Source organism: Molothrus ater, chromosome Z, assembly GCF_012460135.2.
Source record: "Molothrus ater isolate BHLD 08-10-18 breed brown headed cowbird chromosome Z, BPBGC_Mater_1.1, whole genome shotgun sequence".
NCBI lineage: Eukaryota > Metazoa > Chordata > Aves > Passeriformes > Icteridae > Molothrus > Molothrus ater.
Window position 1 is genome coordinate 35429407 of NC_050511.2, and position 10321 is coordinate 35439727.

Genomic DNA, 10321 nt, shown 5'->3' on the forward strand with positions numbered 1-10321 from the left:
TGCAACTAAGAGTATTACCACAAAATGTGGAATAAGCAGCCTTATAGCTATATGCATTTAGCAAATGTTGCAGGTGGGCCTCAGGACTTCAGTCACTTGACTAGGTAGTACTCACATATTGAACATTATAAAAAGGCTTAAACACAACTTAATGACATCACAGGACTTTTTGAGACTTCTCTAAGACAGTTAAAGTTTTCCTCCTAAAGAACTTGTTGTGTTTTGGCCATGGATAAAAATATTCATTACTACTAGTTCACAGATTTTAATGCAGAAAGAAGCACTGACTAGGAAAAATTACTTTAATCGCAAATATCTGCCTGAGCCATTTTGCACCAAGTTAGTTTGCAAATCCAGCTTCTAGGATAACTAAACTATTATTCTTCCTGCAGAAAAGAATGTCAGTGTACTTTAACACAGGTTTTCCTGCCACATACCAAGTGCAGTTCTTGTAAGCAGAACTGTGTCATTGCAAGAATTCTGCATGTAGTGAATCAAGCTGAAGTAAAGATCATAATCCAAACCACCAATGCCTACAAAAGAACTAAATAAAGTGTGATTTTGGCAATGTAAAAGAAAAAAGACTTCAATGAGAAATAGTTTGGAACATGGAAAATTCTTGTTTTGCAAGGGAGCTACATATAAATTGGCATATAAATAATTGCATTATACATGGTACCATAAATTCCCTTAATGTGCTTCCCAGCAACAACATATCCCTAAGGTCATTGATGACTAATTGTAGGTAGGGAGTATTTCAAAAACTTGCTGAGACGGGGTCACTGGATAGCACTTGTAAAACACCAGATCATAAACTGTGTGTCATGCTGTTACATTCTACCACCAGTAGAAGAATGTAACTGACTTAAGGCCGTAATTAAAATTTTCAAGCAGAGAAAACTTAGTTTCAATTCAACTAACAACATCACTGAGTTTATCTTTCTGAAAGCTAAGAAGAGCACTTGTTACACAGTGAACTTAAATATGTATAGAGATACAAAATTTACTCTGGGGCATTCTGAACTGATTATCAGTTCAACACTTTATTTTTATGAGTGTCTGTGCTTCTCTGTGTGTGTGTGTGTGTGTGTGTGTGTGAGTATACAGCTGAGAAAGTATGGTGACCTTGTAACTTGGTCCCAAAATAAACTGCAATAAGTTGCAGTGCTAGGCCCAACGGTCTTGGTCTTCAGCTACAATCATTCCAGACAGGGAATATGTGGAGTTACATATAAAACAGCCTCAGGACCCATTCTTAAAGGTCCTTTAGTGCTGATAACATCTGTACTAAGATTATGATATGACTGTAGGAAAAAAAAAAAAAAAAGAATCACAGGAGTCTGAAAGTGGGTTAGAAAATCTTAGGTCGAAAAAGTGTTTTTTCACCTATTCAATTAAGTACATATATAACCACATATTGTTCTGTTCACTTCAGACTCTAAATTTTGAATGTAAACAAAAGCAGGCTAGTTCTGAACTATTAGGACTGAAATAACCAGTTGCCTTTCTTGACAAAAGAATGGAAGTGATATTTTGCAACCTCTGGCTCTGCTGAGATATTTTATAAGAGTTTTTCTACACCAGTAAAAACTCAGCACACTTACTGTGTATACAAAACTGCCTAAATATTTCTTGCAGTCGATTCACTTATTAGAAATCATTAACAATATGTGTAAAACATTTAAAATCTAGCTTCTCCACTTCTGAGGTAACAGTACAGGTTATATAACCTAGCACAAAAAATTTTTCATAAAAGAAGGAAAAAACAAGGAACTTTAAACACAAAACAGCCCATATTTAAAGATCCATCAAAGCTGTGTCAGAAGTGACAAAAAGATAGGAAAACAGAATGACAATGACATTCTGATCTTAATTCACATAATTTAAAAGTGGCAAGTTATAGCACACTTCCTCTTAAACTTCTGAGTCTCATGGATCCTGACAGAATGCTGCAAAACAGTACAAAAATAGACATTGATTACTTACATAAAGAGTTAAGTATATGGATATAGATGTCTTGTTAAAGCTGTGCAAACCAAGCTCTGCCTTACTTTTAGCTACACAAATTCACTTAAGACCAATGGCAAGCAAGACCAGACACTGGTAAAGCTTTAATGAACATTGCTGGTAAACTGACTGGCGCAAGAAGACCAGAGATGGCTTTGACCAAAAAGCTGTACTCTTTTGACTTTAGGTTTGGGGCTCTGTACCTAATGCCAAACTCGTGCAGGGCAACAGGGAACAATTAATCCTGCTGTTATTTTCAGAATTCAGTTTCTTCAGATATACAATTTATTTTATAAGTGGAGTTATACCTTCTCCACTTTGTGGATTTGATAGTGATATCTACTGTAAACACTCATCAGGTGTCCAGAGATGCTTGCAACTCTTCAGAGTGAATTGTTCTGTTCCTGCACAGCTTTCACACTCTCAGTGACAGCCACTTAAGCATTTCTAGATTTGGCAGCCATACTTCTGAATGTCAAGACTTGGTCCAGGCATATGGTGATTGTCCTCTATTTCAGAGGAACTGGAAGTGCTCCTCTGTCTAGTGAGCAGTGCTCATGATTAATTTTTTAAAATCACTTTCAGTGCTGGAAAATTTAGACATGTGAGAAGCAGCATTTTCATAATTAGGCTAGTGTTCTATAATGAAATCTTTAAACAATATTTAGAGGTTTAAATTCCTATGGAAATCTGATTATGACCTTGGTAAATATAAAAATTGCAGCAGAAACTACACATGCAAGTAGGCTGGAGGCTGAGTATTGCAATATGTAATGTGTAGATATTTTTGGTGGTACAAAAACAGAAGGTGACAGGAATGGACATATTTTGGCCCATTTTGCACTTGCAATTTTAGGCAAAATCTTTTTTCAAAAGGATTAAGAATTTGTGTGACAAACTGCTCCAGAGGCTAGTGATCATAGCACTCACCATAGAGGAGCAGATTTTGGTTACAAATTCTAGAAAAAGGTGGAATTTCTACTGTGTGCCTCTTGCAGCTGAGTCTTAGGCAGCAGCAGAAGATGGATGCCACCTTCATCATCACCAGCACCACAACTGTTCCCCTGGATCAGTCCTTGAAAGTCACTCTGCAAGGCAAAATCTCAATGGTAAAACTGGTGGCATGTCCTGTCAAGGCGTCAAGGTGCTCAGTAGCTGCAGGCCTTAACCAGAGATCTGTAGGCAGTAGAGAATTTACAACCAAACCTGTAAGCATACATAATTTAGCTACCATCATTAGGTTATTAATTGCTGAGTGTATGTTTTGAGATTATAGATTTGGTATACAGGCATCAAAAATGACATGACTAAACCACATATATTTTGCATGCAGGTTTAAACTGCAACTCATCAGGAATACAAACTGCTTGAAGGCAAATCTAAGCATGACAGACACAGAGAAGAAAAAAACCCCAACAATATATGAGCCTATCCCTCACGCATGCATCACTGCACAGCATTGTCTAGAGCGGGGCTCTGCAGAAAAATTGTTCTAGGGTCTTTTTAGGACACAGCACTACTACGTGCAAAATTGTTCTTTTTTTTCGGAAGAATGTGTATGGAATCAGGTGTTCACGTTCCAGCTCTTCACTAACAGCCCCGGAGAAAGCATGCGACGCTCAGGCCTAGGAAAACACTTTCTGATGCCTGCTTCCCAGCCTGCAAAACGCAGCAGCCGCGCCTGCTGCAGCGAGACGAAGCCGTTGTTCCTGTCCTTTCCTCGCCACAGGTCGCTTCCAGGTGTGCTTACTGTACGTTCCAAAACGTGCAGTACGCTGAGGCCGCAGCCGCCCTGCGAAGCCGGGTCTGAACGCCCCGTCGAACACAAACGTGGCATTACAATGGAGCATTCAGCGACCGGGTCTTGGAGCGCTCCTCTTGCGAGTGGGGAACACCCTGGCCTTGTCACCGCTTCCTCCAGTACAGGCGGAGCTCCTTCAGTAAAGCCGGGAAAAAAAAAAAAAAAAAAAAAAAAAAAAGACAGCAACAAAACTTAAATCACATCGCATTCGGCAACTGTAGCAGGGCACCGCTCCGCCTGCCCAGCGGCACGGGGAGCTGAGGGAGCCATGGGGCGGCCGGGGCTGCCCCGGCGGAGCCACTGCGGCCCCTCTCGGGCGCTGGGAAAGGCGCCCGGCCCGGCCCGGCCCGGCGGGTCGAGGGTAGGCGGGAACGCCTCGCCTTGGCGGCAGGCAACGGAGGGGCAATTCCCTCTCCCGTCCACGAGAGCAGCGGCGATGCCGTATACCCCCCTTTCTAAGGCGACGTTGCCCCTCATTAGCGCCAGTCCCCGGCGGTGCCCGCGGGAGGGGCGCAGGGCGGAGCCCCCTGCCGCCCCCTGCTCCCGCCGCGCCACCGCCCCGCGCGGAGGAGGAGGAGGAGGAGGAGGCGGCGGGAGCGGCGGCGGCGGCGACAGCCGACACCGGCCCCACGTTACTTTGATTGACGGCTGAACAAATGTTTCCCCTGTTCGAACGCCGGCGCCGCGGAACGCCGGCGATCTGCGGGCCCCGCCTCGGGCGGCGGGCGAGCGGAGGCGGAGAGGCGGTGGGGAGCCTCCTTATTGGCTGCGAGGCCACGGCGCGTCAGGACCCCACGTGGGGGAGAGTCCGGGGCCGCCCCTCTGCCCGAGCCCGCGCGCCCATTTGTCAGAGGCGAAGTGATAGGCATTAGTGCCGAGCGGCGATTAATGGCAGCCCGCCGCCCATTGGTCGCCGCCACCGCCCTTCATGGGCGGGGCGCGGGGGGAGCGGCTGACAGCGTCGCGGTGCTTGATGGGAGGAGTAGTCCCCGGAGCGGCTGCGTGCGGGCAGTCTTGGAGTCGGGAGGACTGCGACTCCCAGGGTGCCCCGCGGCGGCGGCCTTCCGTCTGCTGTGAATATGTATCAGAATGTTAATGACGAGCCGCTGCTAAATTTGGTCAAAGGAGTCACTTCGGCAGAGCGTGCTGTGGGAGCGGCGCGGAGCGGCGATCGGGCTGGACCGAGCTGGGCAGGACACGGCTGGGCTGGGCCGGACCACGCTGCGCTGACGAGCCGAGTACGGGGCTCGGATCTGCGCGTCCCCGCCACCACCACCGCCACTTCCCGGAGTTTCGAAAGGCGCGGAGGGAAAAAGAGAAAAAAAAAAAAAGACATAAATAAAGCTGCCCAGACCGTACCGTATTTTTTAATCTTTCTCGCTCTTTAAATTTTTTTTCAATTAAAAAAAAAAAAACAAACAACAAAAGGCGGTCGAGCAGCACTAGCGGGGGAGATGCGGTGCGGGCGGTAGCAGCGAAGACCGGACCGCCGCACAAAAGGGCACCGCACCGCACGCACCCCCGCCGCGGCAGCGGAGCAGCCGCCTGACCGCCGCAGCCACCGTCCCCGCCGGGGCTCCGCGCCCCGCTTCGCCCGGCGCCGGGAGAGCCGCCGGCAGCAGCAGTAAAAGTTTTCAGGAAGGGAGGAAAACTGCCGGCGGGGGGAATCTCCGGTGGAGCGCGCGCCGGCGCCGGCAGAGGGGCTTTCCCCGCCCTCCTCCACCTCGCCCTCCGCCGCACGGGGCTCGTAGCCCGCCGGAGCCCGTGGAGCGGCGGCGGAGCTCGGGAGAACCGGCCGGCGTCGCCCGCTGACCGCCCCCGGGGGATGTGGCAGCGGCCCCCGAGCGTCGCGGACGCCGCCGCCGCCGTCGCGCCTCGCTGCTGCCGGCGGTGCCCCGCCAGCCCTGGGGCGGCGGGGCCGGGGCGTCCCTGCCCGCCGTCTCCGCCGCCGCGCCTGCAGCCCTGATCCCCGCCGCTCCGGCCGCCAGCGCCCCCCGAAGCGGCGTGGATGATCCGCGACCTGAGCAAGATGTACCCGCAGACCCGGCACCCGGTGAGTGGCGGCGGCGGCCCCGCGGGCAGCGCTCAGGCGTGGGCACCGCGGAGTTGTAGCCATTTTCTTATTGTTGTCCGCCGCGCCGCCGTCGCCTCCCGGGGTCGGAGTTGGCTTGTTTGAGTTGCCCTCACCCGGTGCGCGGCGGTCCCGGCGCCAGCCCCGCGTCCCGCGGCTGCCGCCGGCGCGGAGGGTCCGAGCGGGCGACACCTCTTCCAGCTGCGGTCCCGCACCGCCGGCGGACACGTCGGGGCAGCATCTCGGGGCGTTTGGGGCATCGCGCCTCCGCCCGCGGACGAGCGCTGGGGCGCTGCGCCTCGGAGGAGCCCCGGTGCGAGGACCGCGTTGGGGAACGGCGGCGGGCGGGAGGTGGTGACCGGATGAGAGGGGGCGATTAAAAGACCTGATGTTCCTTGCTTGCAGGCTCCTCACCAGCCAGCTCAGCCCTTTAAATTCACCATTTCAGAATCCTGCGATCGGATTAAGGAGGAGTTTCAGTTTTTGCAGGCTCAGTACCACAGGTAAGACTGCCTACTTTGCCCGAGCCGCGCGCAGTCTTTCCTCTCGCCGTTTTCCGCGCCGCGCCCGGAGGGGCGGCGGGGCGGGGGCCCGGGACCCCTGGCGGAACCGGGAGCGGGGCGGACCCACCCCAGCCAGGCGCTCCTGGCCGGCTCCTCCACATCCCGCTCTGCTCCCGGCCCTGGGGACGAGGGGCTCCTATGGGCCCCGAGCCGAGCGGATTTTCTTGTTTTCCGCGCGTTCCGTTTTTGTTCATGTTCTTTTTTTTTATTTTCTTTTGTTTCTTTTGGTCTTTTTGTTTACTTTTGGGTGCGGAGTGGGGGAGGGCGAGTGTTGATAGAAAAATATGTGTCTGGTTGGACTCGTCCTCTGCTTTTCTTCGAAATGCCGCTCAGGACAGGCATCTTGTCTTGGCTCGGCCCCCTCGCACCTTTCATTGACATGTCAAGTGCTGATAACCTGGAAGTGAGGCGGCGAGCTGTTTCATTATCCTTAGGTGGAACAGCGCTGTGTCCTCAAAGTGACAAGTGACTTCTGGCAGGATTGTTTAGCGGGCTTCTGAAAACCAAATAAACACTGGAAGCGTTAGTATTTACCACGGTATTAATTAAATTACACGCAGTATTCTACTTGCAGTTCCGTCATCAGTAACAGCAAAGAGCAAAAATTCAAATCCACAAGTTTTTCTTCTTGAAGCGGTAATGTGCATGGGATTCTTCTGTTGGTCGAGAAAAAGAAAGATGTGTTTCTAAAACACCTAAATAAAAACTCTGAAACCCAAATTACGTTTTTGTTAGTAGCTTCTCAAGCTAAACTGTTAAAGATATGAACCCCTGCATGCTTCTTAAACCAGCATCAGTGTTTAGTTTTTTTGTCAGAAAAATAATTTTCTGTGTATACCACATGTGTGTCTGCAGTTCTTTTAGGAGATGAGGATGCTGCATGGTATCCTTTGAAAATGGAAAAGTACAAACCTCCATCCTAAACTCCCAAGCAAGAACTGGAATACGCATTTATGTTTGGGTAGTGGAGAAAAGGGGAGCAGCCTGTGCTCAAGAGAATGTCACTTTAGTGTTATGAAGTACCCATGCTTTTTCCTTTTTGTGTCTTGAACAGTTTAAAGCTAGAATGTGAAAAACTGGCCAGTGAGAAGACAGAGATGCAGCGACATTATGTCATGGTAAGCAAGCTGCATAACAAATTCAAAATGTCTATTAGCCTGGTATACTGAGACTGACATACATTCGGATTGCTGGAGGCAAACAGGAAGATTGTAGTAGCACTGCTGTTGTTGAGGTTGCATCAGTGCTTCCATTATAAATCAGTAGTTTCTGGGGTCTTTTAACTTCTTTGCAGTGGTCAGTATCTGGCTTTTTAATCTTTTAAGCAATTGAGCATGTTTCTTCCAAATGCTAGTAAATCACTTGTCAGCCCTTTCAAGCTGTGTGCAACTTCCATAGTGCACCTGGGGATGATGTTTTCACTTTTGCTGACTTTTCCCAGTGGTCATATTTCTGTAAAATGGTTCTGGATAGTATTTTTTTCTGTGATGGCAGTAAGACAAAATTGTACCTAAGTGCATGCAAATCCAAAGTCTGCTTTCTAGAAGAACTGTTGCTCTTTGGCAGCTGAATCATTGTTTCATTAAATTGAGAATGTCAGTGATCTCAGCTGTGAAAGGGATTTCCTCAGTTGTTGTGGTCTGCCTGGTTAAATTATGTGCATAGAAAGACATTTCTAAACAGGTAATTGTGTGATGGATCCTGATAACTCTAGAGGAACTCTTGATATCTCTCCTCTTGTATATCTCTGAGGGATTAGCCATTTTCCATATGCACAAGACAAGTAATACTCTTGTATACACAGAAAGAGTAAATAACCTTGAAAAAATCTTAAGGGAGAGCACAAGCAAATTGTAAGGCTCGCAGTTGTCATTTTAATGCCTGATATGCCTAAGTCTTGGAGATTGTTTGGTATTAACATTGCACACTGAAAAGAGTTCCTTGCAGTACTGGGGCACAGGAGGATGCACTTAGTTTGGTGTGTCTGCTCTGGCCCTGAATTTCCATGCTCTCTCCTTTTTTTTTTTTTTAATACCTGCCATTTAATTACAGGAATTTTTTGTGGTTTTTTTTTTTTTTTAATTTAAAATATGGAATCGGTCTGTTAGATATTGCTGATTTATATGTTTATATGCTTGAAGCACTTTGGGTGTTTTTTTTGGCATGTTTTATGTATGCTAGTGAATAGAATCTTCATAATTTTCTGCTTTTAATCCTTGATTCTGCTTGTGATTATTTTTCATTATTTTGCTGTCTGTTTTTGCCTTATTTTACAGCTGTTCTTTGTAAATGTGACATGAAACAATGTAGATAAAGCAAAAAACAAAGTTTATTCTGAAACACACTCTTTGCAATTCCAGGAACTCTTCAAGGCAAATTAATGTGTGTAGGTTTGTATGTCTTTGTACAGATGATGTTTCAGTCAAAGTGAATTCCAAAATAGTTTTCACAATTGCAAAATCTAATAGAGTAATTTTCTTTTTTCTTAGTATTACGAGATGTCCTATGGGCTGAATATAGAGATGCATAAACAGGTAGGTAAAGAATTACTTTTGTTGTAAGAATGCTCTGTATAATTTCTCCCATCAATCTTAAAACACACATATTCTGTGTGACTTGCCTTAATTGCATACATGACTGCATCAGAAATTTTTTTCTTCACCTGACCCTGAATCTTCTGCCTTATGTTTGGTATGCAGACTGTAGGTTATGGTCTTGTCTGCCAGTTGTGCATTATTTGCTTGACTTTCCATATGCAATTTTTGCACTTGCAGGCATTCCTATACTTCACAGGGAGAGTGTCTGTGAGGATGGGTGGGTTTGTGGGCTGTATCTTCTTTACTGTCTGGTCTCAAACCCTTGGGGTTTATTGTTTGGGATATATGTATTAGGAAGGGGAGCATGTGTGGAAAAAACTGGATTTTTTGGTTAACCTAGGGTGATTTAAGCTGGAGCTACAAATGCTATTGATGTTACAGCTATGTTAATATTTCCCTCCAGCTGCTTACTTGGACTTCTGTCCAGAACTAGTGTGCTAGCATCTCAAACACAAAGGAGTAAATGAGCTTTCTGTGATGGTGTAAGCATAGAATCATAAAATGCTTTGGGCTGGAGGGGACCTTAAATATCATCTGGTTCCACCCAACCCTGCCATGGGCAGGGCACTTTCCACTAGATCAGGCTGCTCAAAGCCCTACCCAGCCTGGCCTTGAACGTTTTCAGGAATGGGGCATCGTCAGCCTGCCTGTTCCAGTGCCTCCCCATCTTCACAGTAAAGAATTTATCATTTATCAATTTTATCAAAAAAGATACTGGATATTAGGAATTTTGGGTTGCAGTATAAGCAGATTTGTCCCTACTATTTTAGATTTTAATATTAGCATAATGCTTGAGTGTGGTCTAAAGATCCCCACTTGTTACTAATATCATAGCTATCATAATATCTAAACTAAACCTGCCCTGTTTTCAGTTTAAGGCCATTTCCCTTTGTCCTATCACTACATGCTCTTGTCGAAGGCCCTTTAGAGCTCTCTTGTAGGTCCCCTCTAGATACTGGAGAACTGCTATCGGTTCTGTGCCTTGAACTCTAGCACTTAGGCCAAGATTAGGAAGCGATTACTCAGCTAGAGCATGCTAATGTAAATTAGAGTTTCTTATTTGATAATGTACACTTTTTAACCTTCTCTAGAGGAGAAGAAATTGAACATCTGACCTCTTTTCCAGTGAGGGAACTTTTTATGTAGTGGAGTTTAATACTGACAACTCATTTTAGCAAATGGTTGCGTTGAGCAATTTGCCAGCGTTGCTGGGGAGTGTAAACTGCAGAAATAAAGAAATGATTGGATGGGAAAAGAAAGATCACCTGAAAATTGGTTTGTA

The 10321-nt window shown here is 46.9% G+C and overlaps 1 protein-coding gene across 3 annotated transcripts in view; it reads left to right on the plus strand.

Annotated features, from left to right (window-relative positions):
- The first annotated feature begins 4971 nt into the window (after positions 1 to 4971).
- Positions 4972 to 10321, plus strand: part of LOC118699417 (transducin-like enhancer protein 4) — a 98550-nt gene continuing 93200 nt past the window's right edge. For all 3 annotated transcript variants that reach the window (XM_036403427.1, XM_036403429.1, XM_036403428.1), the window contains exons 1-4: positions 4972 to 5861; positions 6285 to 6382; positions 7497 to 7560; positions 8932 to 8976. In XM_036403427.1, coding sequence (XP_036259320.1) covers positions 5817 to 5861; positions 6285 to 6382; positions 7497 to 7560; positions 8932 to 8976 — 252 coding nt within the window. In that variant the 5' untranslated portion in view covers positions 4972 to 5816. The remainder of the gene's footprint in view (positions 5862 to 6284; positions 6383 to 7496; positions 7561 to 8931; positions 8977 to 10321) is intronic.